We start from the raw sequence: 25,314 nt of genomic DNA on the forward strand, positions 1-25,314 counted from the left end.
TTGGGATAACCAATAACCAGAAAACCTGGCAGACGACATAACCCACTGAAAGAACTTTAGAAATCAACTCACTAGAAGTAAAACCTCCCTAAAATTCAGGGCTTGTACACTTTTCCTGATAGAGAGGAGTGATTCAAACTAAAGACGGTCACTTTTTCTATTAGAAAGAAAGGAGAATTATATTTAAAAATATGAAAATATATTGACCATAAAATTAAAAGATCATAAAAGTGATAAAGGCAAAGACTCAGGGCAAAGATAACTTTTTTTGACAAAATTTGGTATGAACTATATAATAAGTTTATAAGTCATTTTAAGAAATAAGAAATATTTCACAAGTAAAATTGTACATTACGATTGAAGTACAATGAACATTAGAACAACAGTGGCAGATCCAGAACTTTTTATAACTTGGCCATAAGAGGGGGCTGCTAGTGCCTAGTAGTGGTAGTGCTACGTTAGTCATGCTTCAGTGATTCTCTATATAATCAACCCGATTTTACCCACAAAAGGGGTGGACCTGGATCTGCCTATGGAACAAGGACAAATTATATAATAACTAACTTCTAATATATTAAAGTCCTTCAAATAGAATAAAAGTAATATTGTACATTATTATAAAAGTCAAATTTTCCTAAGGTAGCTAATTTTCAGTGTTGTTACAGGATCTTACAGGGCACAGCACTTTGACGACTTAGCTTGAAGAAGTCCTTCCTTAGCTCAACCGCTTATATGACTGACCAATTATCTACCATTCAAGGGAAGCAATCTCCTCATAAATGTACAGCATCTTGGACAGAAGTCCAAATAGTTATGACATCTTGAAATATAAAAAGAAGATGTGGTATGATTGCCATTGAGACAACTCTTCCCAACAGACCAAATGACACAGAAATTAACAAATATAGTCACTGTGTGTACTGCCATCAACAAAGCCCATACAGCATAGTCAGCTATAAAAGGCCCTGAAACTAGAGATCACACATCAAATGTAAAACAATTCAAACAAGAAAACTAACAGCCTAATTTATGTACAAAACAAATGAATGAAAAACAAATATGTAACAAAGCAAGGCTATAGAAAGGCTATTTATTTTTTATTGGCTTTGATACCTTCCTATTTAGACAGCATCTGACTATTAAGTGATACAGATATTCATAACTACTATAGATGGGGAAAAGCACTTTATGTATATGGTGAATATTGCATATATATTTTAGATAACAATAACCTCTTAAAGTTAAACCTTATAAAAATCTTTGAGGTTGCACATACATTATTTAATTTATTTAAAAAGACTGGTTCTACAAAAGTTGTTCATTAAAGAACTTATAAGAAAACTCTTCCATCAGCATGAACTTTAGTGGAGGACTCCGAGGGTAGTTATTTTTTGTTAATGATGCCTCTTATTTGAACACATGCAATATGCTATAGAACATATGTTTTGCTGATTTATAAGTACATTGTATGCATATATATACATGATAAAAAATTGGTTTGAACTATTTATGGTTTACATGTCTAATAAATTAACATTAAACATTCTTTTTGGTATTTTTTTTTTTTAGAGGAAAAGAGATGAAGAAAAGCCATGGTTAAATATCTTGGTTTAGATTATTTGAAATTGGTAAATTTATTTACAAGCATCAGTTATTCCCATCCAAACAATACAATTTTAAGCAACAACAGGGTCTGTGTATCCATCATCATTTGTTAACGTCCCCTTAGTTAAAGGGTTGCCACCATTTTTTTAAATTAATGTTTTTAATTGTATACTACTCATATCAAAATGCTTTAGTTAAGTCTAAGGATAATGTGTATTTTTAATACTAGTTTTAAGTAAAACTAGTGGTCGTATTTATATTATTTTATATTGAACTAATATATAATATATTTACATATACACTCAAATGCTTGAACTCAAATCATACTTGGCCCATAATGGACACCAGTATTTTGTCTTGTAGACATGTGTTAATACTATGCATAATTACCATTAATATGTTGTATTATTCATTTATTTGTCATTACTCTTTTCCAAAGTTTTGTACACATAATTAAATCATGATACATCTATTTACACATTTATTTAACTTTATCCATTGCCTAGAACACTGTATATTTGTAAGTTGTAACCCTATATAATCATTTTGAGATTATATCTTCCAACGAAACAAATATCAAGTTAAGTCCAAAGAAAGAGACGATGAATATCTTCAAACACTTATTCTGTGTATGTTAATTAACTTCTTAAACAGCCATATATATATTTCTTTAAAGAAAGTAACAGATATTTTTTGATTTTATAATAGGCTGTAAATAGTAAACAAGAGTTCCTCAATAAGGCTCTTATAGCTGTACCAGAACATCTAGAAGTAATAGATCTATATACTCATAAAGGCAGTTTTGAAGATGAAAGATACAGGAACCCATGGAAAAGGGGTAATGTTATGTTATGTTTATTTTTAGATATTGAACAAAGAAGAGAGAAGAGATTCAGAAATTTTTGTAGAATAAAATCTCATTGTTTTTCATGGCTAAGAAGATAAATCAATTTGCGGGAAAATTTTAATCGATAAATAGACATTTTAAGTTTTTCTTGTAAAGGATGAGGTAAAATTGTTGCACAAGCATGACCAAACGTTTTGCTATTATTAAAGACCAGTAATGGGTGATAACTCTAGTGAATTAAGACCACTGCTCTATTATTTTCATTTATTTTCAATTTGAGCAATGAAATTTACAAATATACATGCAGTAATGAAAGTAAATGTAAAATATGATTAACGGTATTGAAAAGACTTCTGTTTTGATTGTCTAAAGGAAACCTCTGATACATCACTCAAAAGCCATTTCTTAATAATTAACAATAATGGATAAAAGACCACATAAATCAGTAAAGAATTTTGTTTCAGGCTGGAATTCATTAAAAAAAAGTTTGCTTTCATCCATATGAGTAGGTTATGAATTAAACTCATCAATCAGACTTTCAAAATAATTTTCGTATTTTTTCCCTAAATAATTTTATTGAAAAAACATTATCTTCATGGTATGAGACAATATATTTTGGGTAAACAGGTAGAAATGAATAATTTATTCTTTGAAAGAAGTGTAATCATCCATCGAAACTATGGAAGAATAATGAATTTTCATTCCTTGACTGTAACTTGGAACAGGTATAATGTATTCATACCAGTTTTTTTGTGAAGTCCAAATATGATATGATAAATAATTTGATACATGAACATGATTTTAAATTTCAGCTTCTTATGACAGAAAATTCCTTAGTGAAGAAAGATGCAAAAGCTCTTGTTTTGAAGCTGCAATACCTGAAATAAATATTGGAAAAGCTGTTGAAAAGTTTGATAGGTATTAATTTATATAAGTTTCACATACTGATAAACATACAGGGCAAAAGAATGATTGGGAAGGATTTAGCTCTTATTATGAAAGGTATGACCATGCCACTAAGCCTCACCCTACTTTAAAGCCATTAACTGAAAAGCAGAAATTATACATCTCATAATTGTTTATTTTGTTTCTTACAATTCCTTGTAGTTTAATTCTATTTGCATTACCATAAGTCCATATTCAGGCATGTAAAGTCCACACTGGTACATTTTCCACACCTCCCTTTTTGCCACTAGAATACATGAAAAACTTTTTGTAAGTTCTTAAAAATGTCTAATGAAACGCCGGTAATTTCCAATTGTGTGTGATGTTAATGGTATTTTATGGAATGACCTACTGCAACTGTTTTCCATCATGCAGTAAAAGTTGAGAATGTTTGCAAATGATTCTAGAACACTTCATGAGTATTGAAATAAGTAAAAATCAGGAATAAACACTTGGGGAAAGTTGTATTACATATTAACTGGAAGTTCATATAGCACATGTTCCATAATGATATTGAAGAAAAGAATATATATGGTGATATTTTTTTCCTTGGTTTAATTTGATTAATGATAACATCAATGCTTGTTTAAATATGAAATATAACTATACAAGATATCAATCTTCCTAGTAGCCTTGGTGGCCCTGTAGTCAAACTTCTGTATCACTAACCAGTCAAAACAAAGGTTGTGAATTTGACTCCCAGACGGGACAGGTTCACTCAACTCCAATCTTAGTTGACTAGAATTGTCAGTTTTCAGTCAGTGGTTCTCTTCGAGCACTCCAGCTTCATCCACCTAAAAAACTGACTGCCACAAAATAGCACATTAGTGTTGAAAGTGGTGTTAAACATCAATCAATCAATCAATCAGTCTCAATCTTCCACCTTATCTAATGAATTTATTACTTTTTACAGTGATACTGAGGATAAAGACCTGGGATATTTTAATTTGGAAGATTTTGTTCCAAGCTTAGAATCTGATGACTACGATATCAATTCAAATAAAAATGATGAATTGTTTCCAAAGTGTGATGCAGAGGGTTCCAGCAAACATGACAAGAAAAGCAAAAAAATTTTCAATGAAGTACATCAAAAGGACAACTTGCATGATGGTTTGTATACAATTTAGTATGCATTTATAAATCTTATCACATTCTAATATGTAACTGACTGAAAAATATAGATCTTTAATGTATAGGGTGAATGCCAATAAGGCAGCTACCATTCAATTCAAAGGATTAAATAGTGGGTTTCATTACTCTTACTACGGTGTTTGTGTTTCACTCCACATATTACAATGTATAAGTACATTTAAAAAAAAGAACAGACTCAATTGCAATGTGTTACTTGAAATCAAACTATACAGCTAATATCAGAATTCTAGGAGAGCTACCGTCTACTCCAACAAACTTGTAGTGCTATTGCAAAAAGCAATCAATTGCACAATTCTGTTGGATTTAGATTTTATTGTCCATATCTCTTATGAAGAAATGGAGTTTATTAGCTTGAGTTAATTTAAAAATTATAGGATATGAATGATGGCATAGTCATTTTTATAATTGACAAACTCAGAAGTGAAAATCCTTTTATAAGATGTGAGAAGTTCAATAATTGTTGTAAATACTTTTAACTATACTTGCATTTTATGAACTATTAAAAAGTAAATTAATCAAAAATCTGTGCTTGATATTTATTTGAAAATCTATTGCAGATACATCATTGAAATTAGAAGAAACTTTGACAGAAGATGTATTTGTACTGTTGAAGAGTAATCTACCTTCATTGAAATGCCTGATTGGTAAACTACATCAAAATCAGGTTAAAGATCCCCTTTCAAGAAAAGATGCTTGTAATCTTCAAACTACAGACAATTTAAGGTAAATGTTCAGAAGAGTGATTTGTCAGGAAAAATTAATTAAAAATTAATCCCAAAAAGGATTTTGAGGGGTTTTGGTATCACAATAAAGTTTGTCTTCATTTCTTATCTTTTTAAATAAAATTCTGTTTTCAAAATTTCTTAGAATTTCCTTCCTATTTTACATTTTTCTGTAACTTCATTTTGCTGTTTAACATGCTTGTGGTCTTGTAGAGTGCTTACATTTCTTTAACAAGATTGTGGGTTTGACTCAATGCCTTATATAACAAAAGCATTTAGCAGTAAGATCAAAGAGTGGTTATCCTCGAATCTGTTAAAAAAACCTCAAGAGGTATTAGTGTTTAAATTCTTTAAATTCATTTGATTTTTTTTTAAATCAGGCTATGTACACCTATAACCACTAAGACAAATATTGCTGATTGTTTGCAAGAGGAATTTGTCAAAGTTGCAGTAGCTACAGATGATGAAGTGAGTATAGATAAGCTTTTATAACATATATTAGGTTGTTTTGTGTTTTGATCATGGTCTGGACCTTAAAAAGTGGCGATTAAATCTTTGCCATGTTCATTGTTTACACTCCATGGTCTTGTACAATTTATTTTTACATTACACATTGACATATTACTCAGTTTCTGTACAAAGGCGAGAATTGATATTTGGTCTGGAACTGTCAACTGTATAATGTTCAGTAGTAAAAAGTAAAATCACAAAAATACTGAACTCTGAGGAAGATTCAGAACAGAAAGTCCATAATCAAATGGCAAAATCAAATCACAAACACATCAAACTAATGGATAACAACTGTCATATTCCTGACTTGGTACAGGCATTTACATATGTAGAAAATGGTGGTTTGAACCTGGTTTTATAACTAGCTAAACCTCTCACTTGTATGACAGCCACATCAAATTCCATTATATTGAAAAGAATGTATAAGCAATTTTAAGCCAAATTCGTGATAGCCTCCTGTTGGTAGATTTATTAGAACAAGTTGGGAATACTTATTACTTGACTCACATGCAATTTCCTCTTATTTCCACATCCACTCTGTATTAATTGAAAACTTTAATACATGTATATATATTTGTAAAATTCCCAGCTCATATATAAAGTTTTCATTAAATTTCGTCAAGGAAAGTTATCAATGTATATTTAGTGATGAAGAGCTAACAGAACATCTTGTTACGTAAAATATGTCAATAAATAAAATATTTAGTTATTCCCTTTCATTTTGAGGTTCTCAACACAGTCAATATATTTTTGTTGATTATTTCTGATACATGATATAAATCATATATTATGTTTTAAAATGTTAGAAAAGCAATCATATAAACAGTTAACTTTTTTCAGATGCTTCTTGAGGAAGCTTTGTCACCATTTTCTTCACCTAAAGAGGAGAAAACATCAGATGAAGTTACACTGCTGAAAGATCTTAATAAAATTTCACATAATGATCTGGGTAATGTAGCATTTAATAATCTCAATAGTTATTATTCCATTTTTGTACATTCTTCAATAATATATCATATGTAAGAAAACATTTCAGAGTTTACAGTATATGAATGCAAATGCCAGACTACCACGATCCATGTATATTTTAATGTGTTTTGTTTATTTTAGAAACTGGTGAAATATCTTTTCCAGCTGCATCCTCAGATATAAATATGTGTGGAGAAAAACTACAGAAAGAAAAAAATGCTGAAATAAATAAGGAAGACAATTTTTTAAATATGAATAAGATTGGTAAGTTTTAGCGCATCAAATTATTAGTATACTTACGGCTGTTCAACTAAATTATGCATGGTACCCAGGAAAGGCAACTTGAATTTGCCACTACGAATTGCCATGACATATTATGTTGTACTAATTTAAAATGTAAGTAGGTATATAAAATAGCTACTATTAGTGATTAATATATTTTTAAAGTGCCTTCCCTTGATACTCTTGTTACTTATGAAAACCTACAAAAAGACCTGATATTAAAAAGGGATATTTCTATCATTTTAAAGTTTTCTCATTGGCAACTTTATCACATCTTTTCATTTTTAGGTAAATAACTTAAATATTTTTCATCCCCTGTTTTAACAGGCTTCAAATTGATGTGTTGAAATATGTTGGTTTTTATGCCTATTTGTTACAGTCTTATCTATTATTTTATTTAGCCAATGCTGCACTCATAGGTAAGATAAAAAAAATTGTATTTTTCTTTTAATAGTAAAGGCAGTACTTTTTAATTAGATGTTATGAAGGAAAAATACATGTATTAAAGTTTGAAATCTATCACCAATACTTTTCATTTTAAGGAGATACAGAGGACAATTTTGAACAGAAAGCACTGTTGGATAGTCCACTCATTATGAACAAATTTACCATAGATTCTGACAATTTACAGATACAATCAGTACTTCATACATTGCCTAAACTTCAGGTTCATGAAAGTGATACAAATGGGTATGTATTTCAATTGTTTTCTACTGTTTATGAATGTTAGTGGTGATTCACTTCATTTGATATGCTTTCGACAGCAAAATTTGGGAAGCAAAATACAAAATAAAATATATGAGCTTCAAGGCCAGCTTGTAGAGACTGACCTTTGTTTGTTGACATAGACAGGGCTCCTATGTATAATATTCTTATTTGATTTGCATATCTACAAATACTTGAATATGATTGGTCCTTAAGAAATCATATTTTGGTTAACACTTCGATAGACCATGTAGCCTTATCTTCTATTGGTAGCTTTGTAAATGCTGTATCAATTTCACTGTGATATGTTCATGCAGTCATAGATTTTTCCGACGTAATCGGTATAGTTTCGGTTTGTGCCCTTTGAACTTAAGGACGCTTAACTATGGCAACAGAATACGCATGCTCGAAAATCCTTTCTGTGGTTGGACAAAATGCTGTCATGGTGGGTGATTTGGTTGTGTTTGAAAAAACGTCTTGTTAATTATATCGTGATGGAAAGCAAGTGAAAACTATAAATATTTGACTAGATCTTACAAAGATTTATATTTTTATTAACATAATTGTTTCTCCAATAGCTCTTTGCATCCGTGACAGCTGTTTATTCGGGTCAATTATATAATTTTTAATGTAAACTTTGTTGTACGAACGTACATGTCTTTAAGAACGCACCTACGCATGTGAGATTTCCGCGGGGTTTTGGTGAATGTAAACAAAAAGATACAAGGACCGAGAATACTGAACACAAACAGAGAAAATGTTATTGAAATGGTATCTTTGTGCTTCTGAAGGTTATCGAAATTATAGTTTTAAACATATACTCAAATTTAAATACGTCGGATATCTTTTTTAAAGATAGTTCTTGTTTTAATTCATCATCAAATCATAAAGTTAGTTTGCTTTACTTAGATATCTCCTAGTTTTACTGAATTTTTAGGTTCCTTAAACCAGCTGAGATTGATGTAATCAAAGGAAGAATATGGCAAAAAGAGAAATACTTCAGTGATGTTTTATCCATGAGAATTGCGGGTAAATTATTTTCATAGAATATTATATCTTTTAATTGGACACTTCCTTGTTTTACATGGACTAAAAAATGCTCTTCCTTTAATTTTACTGTAAATAAGAATTCATATCAAACCTAGGATGTGTTATTATACATTGGGTACAATTATCTACACATTAAAATGTATAGGCTTTTGTTGAAATGAAAGATTCGGGCAGAAATGCTCAAAACATTTACTTCCAACATAGCTAGACCAATCTTTTGATCTAATTTTGAACTTCAAAGATTGTGTATGGCAACTCATTTTTACTTTTTCTTTTAGAAATTTGAGATTCTTGGACATTTTTATTAGGAAAAACATTATATAGACTCCAAACGGAAAATAAAACTAATACATGAAATGATTGCATATAATTGCTTGAATCCACTTCATTTGAACTTGTGTGGATAGTTGTCATTATCATTTATACTACATCTCCTTATCTGTATATAAACTAAGTTAAATAATTTATATTTTCATAGAAAATATTGCATTATTTTGTTTTTAGTTCAATTGCTTGTCTCAGTTTCAGTTTCATATTGGAAAAATGATTGTGCAAATTTTATAAATGATAAAATTGCAGAGGGAATTTTTTTATAGTTTTTTGTTATATTTTCTTTATAGAACCAGAGATAAAAGTTTCTCTAGTTTCCCACATATCTCTTCAAACAGTCATACAACAACAAAACTTAGTGAAAGAGGATCATATTGGTGATGCTGAACTGTCACTTAGCTGGGATCCAGTTGGAAGCACTGTTGGAAACACAAAGGAACCATGTAGCACAACCGAAAAAATTTATTTAACAGTGAAAGAAAATATTAGTTCTGATGTTTACCAAATGAATTTTGACAAATTTCAGTACTCACATATGCATTGTATGTATGTTTTGTATTCTAAACTAACATAGAATTAAAATTACATTTTTTAACTTACATAAATGTTGTTTCAAGATATGCATCCAATAACTATCAACCTAGTGGAGTGTCATAATGGAACATGTCCTAACATTTAACAATGACAAATCTTTGATGGTAGTATTGAAGATATGTTTGGTAATAATGAGCATCTTTAAGATCTTTTTAAAATACTTTTTGTAATTTGTAGAAGGCTTCCAAAATTATTCAATAAAATTTTTGGTAAATTTGAGGATTATGGTCCAATTAGGAGTCATGATTTTTGGTTGGCAAATAAGCTATTTTGGAAGGTATTTTAAATAACAGCTTTTGAACTTTATTTTAGTGTGAGAAGCAGATTAGGTAATTTTAGTAATTTAGAGTTATTTATAAATCCTCAAAGGTATCATGACTTATTATATAATTTGTTAAACTTCCTTCCTTGATATAGGGGGAGATTTCAATGAGATGTATGTTTTAACATTGCATTTAAATTTGATTTCAATTTCTAGGTGAGAAGGACGATGTCATTGAATTGTCCAATACCAACACCATATCAGATGTGAAAAGTAGGTATAATCATCAAGAAAAATTTTCTAAGTTGAAAACTGTGATTTATGAACAAAAAGCTTGTGTTTAGTGTAAGTGCTGCATAAAAGATTATTTTCGTAACTTAGGTTATCTTTTTCCCTTTTTTTGTTTAACAGAAGGGGAGATCATTTCCTAACAATTTTTTTTATAAAGGAATAAAAAATTACATTTACTTGCTTTTTATACCCGACCAATAAAGTTGTAGGAGTATAAATTTTTTGTGTATGTTGTATGTCAATATAATTATATGTGAATGACAGGTATTTATTAGATAAACCAAATTCACAGCAAAGTAACATGCTGTTTTTTCACATTACAGATATTACTGTAAATGCATAAAATTATTGCGATTTTTTTATTAATGTGAAAAATATGACTGGGTTACAATCGCAATTATTCAAACTCGCATTTGATAAAAATTTATATGATATAAACAGGATTTTTTCTAATATCGCAAAAATTTAAATCTTGTTGTAAACTTAAATGACAAAATCGCAATAATAAATGCACGCAATAATTTTTGAATTTATATACATGTATATATAGTAGTTTTTTAGACACTTGATTATTTTCCCAAAAATTATTTCCAAAGTCCAATGTTGTTTTTTTTTGTGAGATATAGACTAAATATCTTGAAATAGTTGTGTTCCAGCTTATCATTTTCTTATATTCAAAACTATGAAATCTTGTTTATTTCAGATAATGAAGAAATCCAGTTAGAATCAGTAGAAAATCACCAAATGATGGTTTCTTCCATTGAAACTGTGAAAGAAGGTAAACATTTGCTGTTTTTCCTCGCCTGATAAAACCTTTCTTGTAACCAAATTCCTTGCAAGCATCAAGTTCTATTTGACCTTGCAAGGTTTTAAAACTAAAATTATTTATGTGGAACTCCTCTTAATAAAGGTGTAATACCACCAGATCATGGTACGTCAAATCCGGTTGTATACGAAAGTAGGTTGAAAAATATATTCCCTTGAATTTGACAGTTGTAGGTAATTAATCCTACATTTTATTGCACTAAAACCATTTCTGTGTCATAAACATATGTCTTGGGTATTTCAAAACACCATTATTTTTTATTTGGGATTTCTATAGAAAATTTTGTAATCTTGAGGTTACATGGTGACTAAACCTTGTACACAGATAAAATAAGGGGAGAAATTTGATTGCTTAACTTCCAATAATGTTTATTTTTTTTATATGCAATGAAATGTTATGTGAATTTTTTTCTATAGAACTGGACAGGATAAAACTTTACTCATGCCAAGTATTTCTTTAATATTTGAAACAAAGATGAATTCTGCACATTTTTTTGAAAAGTGCAAATTTAACAAAGACTAATAGGGGAAAATCAATGGTGGTACAGTCGATTCCACTTAATTGCATACCGCTTAATAGCATAAGGTAGCAATACACAGTTAGAAGTTTAGTTTCGCATTATGGCCCCTGTGAATTTTTTAAATGTGAAAGTTTTTGTACAATAAAATTGATTTTTAGATAACTGAAGAATAATATAGCCTTCTTAGTGGGTTTATATGAACATTTAGATTGATTTTAACATGTTTTATAGGCCATTTCTATGATTGACAGTCAGTATTTTCCTATCCGTACCGTTCATAGGTCCATAAATTATTGTAGTGTTTATCAACAAAGATTTTGCGCTCGATCTTTTCAATTCAATTTTATGGAAAAACGAGCAGGAAAGCATATGATTTTTTTTGGACCACTTGATAGATATAAACCTATGGATTCAGGAAAGGTATCACTGTAATTCATTGAAATTTTCCTTTAGATCAAATTTTGGAGACTTTTGTGACATGTTCTCCCCCCTTTTTTGCTATATTTTGTATCTAAGAAATGCAGATTGTTGCCATGGTTACACCCAAAAGGGATTATATTTCACCCTTATGACCATTAGAAATCAAATCTATGGAAGATTTTCTTTCTACAAGTATATACATGCATAACACACATATAAAGCCTTCTTTGTTAGACAGGAGGGGAAAGAGGGTGTTTAAAAATTATGAGTGTCAATTTTAAGTTTTTTTCCTAACTGTGTATTGCTACCTTATGGCATTTGACAAAGCAAATAATTGCTTTTTTTTTAGACAAACATACCACAAAACTATTGATATTTATGTTATAGATACAATTCTAAGGGAGAAACAACCTTTAGTATGACAATATATGTTAGTTATGTTGTTTATTGTCCTTAGCAACCAATATAGACATTTTGACACAAAGACTTGGTTCCGTTATAAATTGATACTTTATTGGCTACCCCTTGGAAAAGAAAATTGCGCGTTATGTAGAAACCTTAGAAGGGAACGCTTTATATTTTTTCATGCGACTAAATCAAATTTATTATTTTAGCTAGTATTAAGTCACAATTTAGCATGAATTAAGCCTTAATTTTTTCCCGCTGTTATAAATAAATTCAGTATTTACTAAATTTTAACCAAGGCTTTGGTATGGTAATACACAACAAAATTGACATTCTAGAGCTTTAAAATAGCTTTAACTTGTAAAAGTTGTATACTGTTAAGGTTAATTTAAGTTTTTAAACAAGAAAAGACAGGGTTAGAAGGTATAGTTTTAGAAAATTGACTAAAAAAGGAGAAAAATGCACTTTGACATGGCATGTTTCATAAAATCACTTTTTTGTTGCATTACAGTGTCAACTGCTAACCTTCATAAAATATTTATTTCTGAACCGATTTTCAAAACTAGCAGGCGAAAATGCTCGTTTTAACTAGTAGAAAACGGAAATCCATTTAAAGTGGAATTGGGAAAAAAATTATTAATCCTTAAGGTAGCAATACACAGTTAGAAGTTTAGTTTCGCATTATGGCCCCTGTGAATTTTTTAAATGTGAAAGTTTTTGTACAATAAAATTGATTTTTAGATAACTGAAGAATAATATAGCCTTCTTAGTGGGTTTATATGAACATTTAGATTGATTTTAACATGTTTTATAGGCCATTTCTATGATTGACAGTCCGTATTTTCCTATCCGTACCGTTCATAGGTCCATAAATTATTGTAGTGTTTATCAACAAAGATTTTGCGCTCGATCTTTTCAATTCAATTTTATGGAAAAACGAGCAGGAAAGCATATGATTTTTTTTGGACCACTTGATAGATATAAACCTATGGATTCAGGAAAGGTATCACTGTAATTCATTGAAATTTTCCTTTAGATCAAATTTTGGAGACTTTTGTGACATGTTCACCCCCCTTTTTTGCTATATTTTGTATCTAAGAAATGCAGATTGTTGCCATGGTTACACCCAAAAGGGATTATATTTCACCCTTATGACCATTAGAAATCAAATCTATGGAAGATTTTCTTTCTACAAGTATATACATGCATAACACACATATAAAGCCTTCTTTGTTAGACAGGAGGGGAAAGAGGGTGTTTAAAAATTATGAGTGTCAATTTTAAGTTTTTTTCCTAACTGTGTATTGCTACCTAATTCGGTTAATTGCATACTTTTCTCTTGCACAAAACCATTTCCCATTCATCTAATGTTAAATTGTCTGGTTATATGCATAGCCTTACAAGTGGCATTTCAGTTAATTGCATAGAAAATAATCGCCAGCTAGATATGCTTAGTTAAAACTGATGAGATTTTTGACTGGAAACGGCAATTTGGTAAGTATATTTTTCTTGACTGCATCATTATTTTCGTTATTATTTCACATTTACTTCAGTTTCATTCTTGTTTATATGATTATAAAAAAGTCCTCGATGTGCACACAGGTAAAGTTTCCCATATTCTAATTTAAGCCTTGAGGTCATAAAAATGTCAATCAGCTGATTGTTGTAAAAACACAACCATTCTATGATCTTCTATTTCCAAAGGTGTTAATTATTGATTGGGTTTCAAACATTGTTCATAGATTATATTTTAGGTGAATTTTAAAAACATTAACGCCTGCTAATTATCGATCATTATCCAATGTGTTAATCTCGTAATTCGGATAGGGGTGATCTACATTTATGTTAAATATTACAGGACATTTATATATGGTTGAAGAATTTTGTAAATCAATCTTTCATTTTTAATATTTTTTTAAAAGAACATTTACTTCCAATTATTATATTATCTAACTTTCAACACTGGTTTCCAGCAAATAACCCGTACAGGGCCCCATTACCTGCTAACTGCTTTGCATATACGAAACTAACAAGGTTAAAGTAACAGTGTTACATCACTGTGCAATCGGTAAATACTGCATATCAAAGGCAGTTCATTACACATTTATTGTTTAAAATGATTATAAACTGTGTACCATTGTTAGACGGTTTGTTTTAATCAAAGCGTAACAATGTAATGTGTACATCCGGGTCATAAAAAACAAATCTATTTTTAGAACAATTTTATTTTCGTATCACAGGTAAAGGAAAAGTCGGTACATAAACAAACTAAAAACAAAATGTGTTTATAAACTTTATTGAAAGAATGCACAATGAAATAAAATGTATGACACTAGACAAATAACTTTTATTAGAATAAATAAGCATTCCATATGTTGCAAGTGGGTTATGAACGTTCATCTTTCTTCAGGGATTTCCTTTACTGATCTGCACTACCGATGTTATTTGACTCCGTAATTTGGCATTTTGGATATAAGCATACTCCGCTTTATTGCATAATTTCGTCTGACAAATAGGCTATGCAAATAACCGGAATGTACTGTATTACACCTAAAAGGTAAAACTGCCTTTATAGAGCTAATGATTTCAATAGGATGTCATGCATCTGCAAAATAGTTTTGGCTCAGCAACTACTGTGTACTCACTTTTTTTTCACATATCATTAGGTGCAAGTTTTCTTTTATTGAAAATGTTTTATACTTTTGGAAAATAACTAATAAAAACAAAGATGCATGTGATTCCAAAACTTCTTATTTAATTAGTCTACTCTGTTTGCTGTTACATTTTGAGTTTTGTCAGGAGCTTAGCATTAATGACTTCTAATGTGTGTGGGGGTTTCAGAACTGTAAAACATACTTTTTTTGATACTTTGAATTACAAGTGCTGGGTATGCTGAACAAAACAACACATGCAATTTCTTTTTATCAATATTATCCTATAAAAAGTACAATTAGTCAGGGGGTTTTTCAATCTGAATTCTTTGAACAAAAATATAAAATTCCTGATAAAGTGTAGCGCTTATAACTTGTTAGAAATGAATATTCAAAACTTATTCACAAGAGAAAATTTGTTTTTGACACAGTGACGCAAAAAGTAGTCTCTGCAAATGAAGAAGACTTTGGTTTCAGTCAAATGGATGATTTCTTTACTCTACGTATTGGAGCAAAGCCACAGCCACAGAAAAATACTATCATTTCAACCAGGACCAAAGCAGGTATTTCAAACATTTTATTGATACAGAAGAAAAAACTAAAAAATATTGAAAAAAGAGAGAAAATATTTATAGATTTTGCAAGTGCTATAAAGTATATATAAATTACAAAATGTATATTGTTTGCATCTGGTCTGATACAGATTTATTTGACATATAGTTCATATAGTTCTCACATGATTTTAGGATTCAGGACAGTAATTTACAATTTTCATTTCTGTTAATCTTATGTTATGGGAATTACTTTATGATTGGTATGCATAAACTTCTAGGTTGATTTGACTATTTCTACTGCAGGATTTTCATGACTTTAGTACAACTGAAAATTGTAAGCTTGTATTTTTAATCATACATATTCATGATAAATAACAATCTATATTAAATTTGGGTTATGCTTTTAGATGCATCAATATCCAAACCAGAAAGTAAAAGCATGAATTGGAAAAGACCAGTAGATAACAACAAGATATGGTCAGATATTATAACTGTTCAACTGGGAGGTATATAAAGTCAACTTGTTACAATCTGGTTTGTATTTTGTATTTTTTTTACTTATGTACTTATTTTGATTATAATTATTTTTTTGATTTCCTATTAATTTTAGTTATAGTTTCAATTGAATTCTTGTTTATTTATGCCTTTTCCATTATTGTGCTGGAATTAAACTCAATTCTTTTTCTAATGTGATGTGTTTATTTTAATCTTTTATGATGTCTGAGGGTTAACCATCACTGCCTGCATTTATCTTCCATTCTTGTCATTTGCCCTGCTGTCAGAAAACATTTTAAGTTCTTCTCAATCTTGCAAAAATTAAATTAATAAGAAGTAATATTGAATGAAATTTATTAAGCTTTGTTGATTGATAAGACCACTTTAATAGAGATAGTTCATTTGGTTGATCAGTGTTAGTTTTTTTTTTTATCCGGGTCTAAAATGAGAGATGCTGAAAAAGAGTTGAATTAAGGAAATTTATTTTCTATTGAGTATTTGTTTCTGTAATATCGCTTTAGTAAAATGAATGTTTTAAAATTTTCTTTTTCTTTAGGAAAATTTGAAAATATTGTAAGTGCTATTGATGAAAAGATCTGTTACCTTCTATCCTCTTTGAAGACTGCTAGTGATGATTTACAGAACCAAGATTCATCATCCTTAAATACAGATTATACAAGATTTTTATTGAAGCAAAAAGAGAAACAAATGACAGATTCCAAAGACACAGGTACATGTATTGATACTGTGAAAGGATAATTTAAAGTTGCATTTTTGTTGAGCTATAAGTTAAGAGAACTTATATAATTTCTATACTTCTTTATAATATCTAAAATTCACTTATAATCTGATTAATAAAAGATTTATAAGGGAATACTTATCATTGGGGTTGCTATTGTGGTTTCAGATGAGATAATTTATATCACATAAGGATATGTTAAATTGTCTGGTTTTCGAAAGCCATACAGTGACCTATACAGGTAGTTACTTTTATCTTTGTCATTTGAACTCTGGTGGATGAATGTCTTAATGGCTCATCTCCTTATTATTATATGGTTTATAAATATAATTTCAGAACAAATTAAAGAAAGCTACAGGACAACTGTCTGCTTACATGCTTTGTGTGGAGCTAGAGATATACTGATAAATTACTGTTTAGAGTCAGCAATAGCTCACCTACAAGCTGCTGAAGATAGGTACAAGTCATACATGACAGGTTAGTGGCATTTTGTTAATGCAAATACTTGCAATCATAGGGGATTAATTGTACCTTTGCTAATGGATATTTAAATGGTCAGTCAAATATATTCACAACTCATTTTCATCAATTTAATTGATGAGAAAATTGCATTACCTTTATTTCTTACACTATTGTTCATACAGATAAACCTTCAAAATATTTTCATATCTTATTTTCATACAGGTGGAATAGAAGACATCAGACTGAAATTATTCCAGCTCAGTTGTAATTTTCAACAAAATAACATCTATCATCCAAAAATTATTACAGCATGTAAAGAAGTAGAAAAATGTTTCCAGTTCAGAAACAATAGTGAGAAAAAGGTATAAAAAAACTTATAAACTTAAAAGAAAAAAAATAATTTTATGAAGTATCCATTCACAAAATTGACAAAATGAAACAGGTATGAATAAAAAGAATGTAACAATTGCCATGAAAATTTGGAATTAAAGTGTTACTCATAGAATAAATTAAGGGAGACCTTTATTTAAAGTCATATGAAACGAGTGACTGGTGAAAAATAATGTTATGCAAATTCTTGAACAAATGCATACAAGCATCATAAACTTAGTCTTCTGTGCACGATTTTATATTTTTTTTCGCATAAATTTCGTATAATAGTCATTTTTTTTTCAGTCGGTCAGTATTGTTGTGAAAATATGGCAGGTAATTATACCCCGCTTTAAAAAAGGGGGGGTATACTGTTTTACCTCTGTCTGTCCGTCCATCAGTCCGTCCGTCTGTCAGTCCGTCCGTCAGTCCGTCCGTCAGTCAGTCCGTCCCATGAAACTGTCGTCACATTTTTCTCAGGAACTACACATCCACCCTTTCTGTAATTTGGTATCAACATTTATATATGTCAGCCATACCGTGTGATGCGTTTTCAGATTCATCACTTGACAACTTCCTGTTTACCGAACACTTGTCTGATTTTACACATGATAGCCAAGTTGAAAATTTTTGTCACATTTTTCTCAGGAACTACAATACAAGGATTTCTGAAATTTGGTTTCAGGATTTATATAAGTCAGCTATACAGTGTGATGCGTTTTCAGATTCATCACTCGACTACTTCCTGTTTACCGAACACTTGTATGATTTTACACATGATAACCAAGTTAAAAATTTTCGTCACATTTTTCTCAGGAACTACAATACAAGGATTTCTGAAATTTGGTTTCAGGATTTATATAAGTCAGCTATACTGTGTGATGCGTTTTCAGATTCATCACTCGACTACTTCCTGTTTACCGAACACTTGCATATTTTTACACTATTAATATTATCCACTTGCGGCGGGGGTATCATCAGTGAGCAGTAGCTCGCAGTTTCACTTGTTAAAGTTCGTGTTTTGAAGCCGAAGTTATAACGATTGTCACCTGTTTGTCAACAATCAACAAAAAAGCATGGATATTGAGCATGTGTTTAACATGTACCATCAGATAATAGTTTATTTTAAGGACATCCATGCGTATTGCGATCACCAGATTTTTACCAGATGGGTCACACTGAGATCACTTTGCATACGGAAAATATGTCGGGGAATTGTTTCCTAGTAGGAAGCAATTAAAATAAAGTAAACTTCTTCTAAATATGAACAAATTTAAGAATTTTCTTCAGGAAAAAGTATATGTACATAAGTTTTATAATGAAAACTGTCCATTGAGTTATTAAAAAACATATGCATTATTTTTTTTAATTTGAGGTTTCTTATGTCAGACTTTAAACATTGTTATTTTATTTTGCAGTTTTAGATCTAATATGTCAAACAAACAAAAACAAACAAAAAATCTATAGGAACGATGCTGAAAATTGTGCCAGATATCAACTTCTTATGTTTAAATCAGTGTATTTATTGAACAGATTGAAAATATAATATTGATATTGAACAAATACAACATCACATGCAGTTTTTTTAATTGATAGTGATGATACATGTATTTTCACCTACTAAGCAGATATTTTATTTCTTCAATTAAATTAATCAATGAGTGATGGATTTCTCACAGAAAAAAAAAATAAAGGTCCCAGTGAATTAACTCCACAGATCAATAGCAATTGTAGTTATGCAATGGGACAAGTAGAATTACTAAAAATCAAATCAACATGTAAACTCTAAGTGATTCTGTTCAAAAGTTTCCTTTCTTTTGCAACAACATGTATATAGATTCTAGATAATGCAACAACAGAGCATTATAGTGAGACAGTTCTTGTTAAAGATAAAAAAAAAATGAAATACTGTTTATTTTCAGGTTTTGATTGTTGTGAAAAGAAAGATCCCTAGTTTTCTGAAGGTGCTTGAGAAAGTGATCTGTCACTGTTCTTTGGTTAAGTTAAAGATTCAAGAAGAATCACAGAATAAGAACATTGTAGCCAGGTATGATAACCAAGTTTCTAAGATTGGATCAAGCTTGTGAAGCTATACATAACTGAGGTCAAATCTTTCAATAGAAATTTGAATAAAGTTAGAAACGCTTAAATCCTCATCTTGTATTCTTACTATTTACACATTACATGTTTGAATTGCACTGCCATATTGTATGACCTTACACCTTCAACAATTTCAATATGTTACACTGAGTACAAATAACCATCGATCTCAATGCAATGCACATCTATATAATTTAAACACCTCAACTGAAAATTTATATAATATTTATTATCAGGAGGCAATAAATTGAACATTAAAGTTTGTTTGTTATCAGTTACAATTAGGCTAACTAGACTCTGAAATCATCGGTGACTTGCTGGTTTTTGTAAAAAAAAAATATTCATTACATTGTCATTGATAAGGCTTATTTTGAAGTAGTTTATTTTTATCATAAATGATGCAGCCCCATTCACATTTCAATGTTATTTTATGTGTTTGAGTCAAAGACTTATTAACTTATCAACAAACTCAACAAAGAAAAGGTATTACATTTCACATAAACAAAATGCATCAAAAATGAATATGAGAACTCTTTTGTCTGTGTATGATAAAATGTAAAAAGGTATTTTAATTATCTTTTATTTCAGCCTTGAAGAGTGTAACTGTATGATAATACCCAGTAACCTGCTAGATAAAGAATTTCCTTGGGCTATGATAAACCTTGTTATTGAATATGAATATGACAAGCAGGCAACTCTCTTAACAATTTGTGAAACACAAAACATTAAACTAGTTTCTTTCAAGATCAAACTTAGTTCCTCTGAGAGCAGTTCTCAACAAGGTACAGTAATCCTACATAATTTTGTTGAATTGCATGACTGTCAGCTTATGTTTTGTTATCAGAAGCAAGTTTGGTATGATATTTTTAAATTGGATCCGAAAGGGTTCGTAAGAAATACTTTAAATACTGTTTTATAATAAAACGAAGTGTTTCCTTTTCTACAAAGAAGCTCAGAAATTATCATGCATTAAATTTTTGGGATGGACCACAGATATGCTTTTATTTAGTTTGAATATATATGTTAGCGGCAATAAGTGAAATTAGGCATTAAGCTTAAATCCTAGGCAATTAGCTAACGCCTAGGCTGTAAGTCTATTGCCTAAATGATGTTAGGCATTAGTCTTAAATCCAAGTATTTAAGCTTAAATCCTAAAAAATATGTGCAGGCATTAAGCTTAATGCCTAAAATATAAATGCGAGTAAATAAAAGACTTTTTTCATTTAAATAAAAATAAATTTGTCACATAATAACACTTTGAGAACTAGGGTCTGTTTATCGAATCTGTCTAGGATTGGTCCTATAAGATATTCTTAGGACAGAAATTATGATAAAGTATAGAACCAACTTAAGGCATGTCTCAGCATGCACATCGAAGCTATCTGAGCTTTATCTTTGAGGATTATCTTAGCTAAGATGTCCTTACCGCTGTCCTAAGTATTGGTGTAAAAGAAAATAGTAAATGAAAAAAAATGAAGAGATTGGAAATAAAATCACTAATGAAATATGTTATTTATATCAAAATGCATCAAACAATTATTTTAAAATATGAAAACTTGATAGAAATTTTTGTTAAAATCATTTTGTGATCACAAGATGTGGAACTTTTAACAAAGAAAGTTTACTTATCCAATAAAAAAATTGGAAAATGGTGTGAGCAAAAAATCATATCTTAATTTTGTCTACTTTTGACCAGTTCAAACCAACTTGACCAAGTGAAGTGTACAAATTTTCAAATAAATATTATAATTATTCTATAGAATCTCCCCCTTTTTTAATTGGGTACAATCACTTTTTAAAATCTTTTTTATATTTTGTAATAGCACGAAAACATGAAAAAAGTATGAGTTAATTCTGTTTTTTTAAATGCTAAAATTAATAAATAAACTTACTAAATTGAAGATCTGTCAAATGAATTTATGTTTATACATGTGATATTAGAAATATTGTTAAGAAACAACTTTATATCAAGAATAAATCACCAAATATGCATAAATTCCAGAGTTTACTTATTGCCTAAAATTATGTTAGGCAATAGGATGAAAAATCATCATCAAATTTCAGGAAATAAGCTTAAGGCCGGAAATTTCAGGCAATAACTTAATACCTAGGTGTTAGCTTATTGCCTAGGATTTAAGCTTAATGCCTAATTTCACCTATTGCTGCTAACATATATATAAGCTGAACATTTTTGAAATCTGAAGCTCTATTTACAATTTGCTTTATTTGAATAAAAAAAAATAATTTATGCTTCAATTTGATATAAAATTAGATTGGATATATCATCACATAAGTTACATCTACATTTGATTTAACTGATCATATTGCTTTTATTTCAGAAGTAAACATTCAGAAAACACTTTCTAGATGTAAGGAATTGCAGCAAACGACAATATTGGGTTCATCAAAACTTACTTCTTGTGGAGATATTCTTTCTTTGTTGGAAACAAGGTAACTTAACTAGACCATTTGTCGATAACATAAGTAAATTATCATTGGGTTTATTTTTTTATGCCCCACCTGCAATAGAAGAGGGGCATTATGTTTTTTTGTCTGTGCATCCGTCCGTCCATTTGTTTGTTCGTCCGTTTGTCCTGCTTCAGGTTAAAGTTTTTGGTCAAGGTAGTTTTTGATGAAGTTGAAGTCCAATCAACTTAAAACGTAGTACACATGTGCCTTATGATATGATCTTTCTAATTTTAATGCCAAATTAGAGTTTTTACCCCAATTTCATGGTCCACTGAACAAAGGAAAATGATAAAGATAGAAAATGAATCTGCGAGTGGGGCATTCGTGTACTATGGACACATTCTTGTTTCATATTGAATAATTATTCGGGTATAGTTTTTCAATACTAAAATAAAGTTAAATGTGAACAAACTCAACACAGAAACCAGGATTGAAATTTTGTATTTGCGTCTTGCACCCTTTTCGTCTATAAAAGACTCACCAGTGACACACCAATCAAATAAAAGGTTAATAAGGCCAAATAAAGTACGAAGTTGAAGAGCATGGAGGACCAAAAATTCCTAAAAGTTTTGCCAAATACAGCTTAGGTAATCTGTTCCTGAGGTATTTCAAAAATTCAAATTTTGGAAACAGTTAATAGCCTCTTATGTTCTGGTATTGCTTTTCTGTGTTTTCTGTCACATACTTTAATACCCAATCTAATTAAATGATTTAATTTTAGTTAATTCATTCTTTATAAATTAATTATTTGTTTTACAGATACAACCTTATAGTGATAGAAAGAAACTACAGTATGTTTGATGGAACATTATATTTTCCTGATATTGATATAGATGAGAAAGCCTGTATTGTGCTACATTCTCTGACAGATATGGCAGATGTAAACAACTTGGAACCTTTTGTCAAGAAAATTATCTCCCTTAGTCTTAAATACACAAAATGTTGGATTTTGTTGTTAAACTTGTCAAAATCTGGGAAAAGGTGAGAAGTTTTTGAAATAATTTCTGACATCATTTCTTGAAATGGTCATAACAGTCTTTTATTTAGTTTTATTTCAATCTTTGAACATTCTATTTTCTGATCTGCATTAATTGCTTTTAAAACATTCCTGACAACCATTAGAACTTATAACATTTCTTAGTGACAATTCCCAAACCCTCAAACTTCTAGTTCATCATTACTGTGAGTGCTTTAAGCTTTATATTTATATATCAACTGTAACAAATTCAATTATAATGTGAACTGTAAAATGAGAATCCTATATAATGTCTTAAAACATTTTTGATATTATTTTGTTCGGAGGCTTTTTATGTCCGACCTTGTAGAGGGGCATTATGTTTTCTGGTCTGTGCATTTGTTCGTCCGTTCGTCCATCCGTTCGTTTATCCTGCTTCAGGTTAAAGTTTTTGGTCAAGTTGGAGTCCAATCAACTTGAAACTTAGTACCGGTACACATGATCCCCATGATATGATCTTTCTAAATTTAATGCCAAATTAAAGTTTTGACCCCAATTTCACTGTCCACTGAACATAGAAAATGATAGTGCGAAGTTCATGTTAAAGTTTTGGTTAAAGTTATTGGTCAAGGTAGTTTTTGATGAAGTTGAAGTCACATCAACTTGAAACTTAGTACACAGGTTCCCTGTGATATGATCTTTCTAATTTTAATTCCAAATTAAAGTTTTGATTCCAATTTCACGGTCCACTGAACATGGAAAATGATAGTGGGAGGGGGCATCAGTGTACAATGGACTCATTTTTGTTTATAGTATATACTTCATAGTATCAAAGTTGCATGACAATCAATGACAGTCAAATTTGAAGCCAAAAGCAATTGTGGTTACTAGTTTAAAAATTCTTTGAAAAGATGTTTCCATAAACTACTGGATTCAGCATGTCCATTCCTATTAACTAATGCTAAATGATTTTCTGACTAATTTTAGTTACCCTTATGCTGGGAGATGTGTCAGCAATTTGTTTAAGCTGCAAGCAAGTCTTGGAAATTATGTCAGTAAACATGATTCATTTGAAACAAAGGTTTGTTATTTTTCATCCCATCTATGGTACTAATTTAGGATTTTTTAAGACATTTAATATAGTATTTTGAAAATCATATTTGGATGTACATAACATGCAGAATTGAAACTATATAAGGAAATATACATGTTAATGCAGAAATGAATAGAAATATGCATAAATTCTATTAAGAATATCAATAATTATTATTATTTGTTGGACTCATTAATTTTCCAGCACTTCATTGATAAAGGTTAACCACAAAATCAAGTATTTATAGAAATACAATTTTTCTACAGGCTTGTATGAAGTTTTATGCTAATCTATAATCTGAATTAACTGAAGTAAACCTTATATACCATTGTAGGTTCTGACCTGTTGTAGTGCAGAAGATATATGCTCAAATATCAGGAAAATTTGTGACATGGAGAGAAAATACTCTGAAGTATGGAACAAAGAGGAATGGGCAAATGGCAGTTGGTTGCATGAACATTTTACAAATGTAATTTCTGCTTATTTCAAACTAGTTTCATTTTTATTTTAAAATAATGCTCCATTTATACATACCTAAATTTACATCCGAATTAAAATAATCTAGTCTATTGTACTTTTTAATGTTTACCTAGCTAGAGTTAATACCCTAAGGCCTTGATTAGCTTGGAACTTATAAATTTTGATGATCCTAAAAAGGTATAGATGAAATGATGTTTCTCTTGGTTCTATTCATGTATATGTTGTAACTGAACTATTGTTTTTATTTTTGCAGGAAGAAAAGTTTCTGTTGTCTATACCTTGTCTTAATTCAATAAGGTAAGTAATGCTGAACTAGCTAAAGCTCACCTCTGGGGTCAGGATTTTCTTGCTGTGTTGCAGACCCATAGGTGGCCTTGGGCAGTTTTCTGCTCATTGGTTGGGGTGTTGTCTATATATATATTTATATGAAAACAGATATGCAATGGAACAATAAAAATATATCAATAGATCGGACAATTAATGTATATAGTAAACATTCATTCTGCCTAAAA

The 25,314-nt window shown here is 29.9% G+C and overlaps 1 protein-coding gene across 1 annotated transcript; it reads left to right on the forward strand.

The window, feature by feature from the left end:
• Positions 1-36: 36 nt before the first annotated feature.
• On the forward strand, positions 37-25,103 carry LOC143062020 (uncharacterized). The gene is made up of 26 exons (XM_076233876.1): positions 37-281; positions 1,570-1,628; positions 2,314-2,443; positions 3,265-3,370; positions 4,311-4,507; positions 5,107-5,272; positions 5,652-5,739; positions 6,622-6,730; positions 6,892-7,014; positions 7,575-7,722; positions 8,675-8,766; positions 9,408-9,659; positions 10,190-10,246; positions 10,968-11,042; positions 15,518-15,649; positions 16,048-16,146; positions 16,692-16,865; positions 17,211-17,351; positions 17,559-17,698; positions 19,628-19,752; positions 20,394-20,587; positions 22,145-22,256; positions 23,034-23,255; positions 24,217-24,310; positions 24,657-24,791; positions 25,056-25,103. The coding sequence occupies exons 2-26, from the start codon at positions 1,593-1,595 to the stop codon at positions 25,101-25,103; spliced, it is 3,195 nt and encodes a 1,064-aa protein (XP_076089991.1). The 5' UTR covers positions 37-281; positions 1,570-1,592.
• The last annotated feature ends 211 nt before the right edge of the window (positions 25,104-25,314 follow it).

Source organism: Mytilus galloprovincialis, chromosome 1 (genome assembly GCF_965363235.1).
Source record: "Mytilus galloprovincialis chromosome 1, xbMytGall1.hap1.1, whole genome shotgun sequence".
Classification (NCBI taxonomy): Eukaryota; Metazoa; Mollusca; class Bivalvia; order Mytilida; family Mytilidae; genus Mytilus; species Mytilus galloprovincialis.

Bases quoted from the DNA above. Each gene is read 5' to 3' on its own strand.
- LOC143062020 (XM_076233876.1), top strand. From the start codon at position 1,593: ATGGTTAAATATCTTGGTTTAGATTATTTGAAATTG. The intron at 5,273-5,651 runs GTAAATGTTCAG...TTTTTAAATCAG, and splicing joins CAAACTACAGACAATTTAAG to GCTATGTACACCTATAACCA. The intron at 17,699-19,627 runs GTATAAAAAAAC...GTTTATTTTCAG, and splicing joins GAAACAATAGTGAGAAAAAG to GTTTTGATTGTTGTGAAAAG.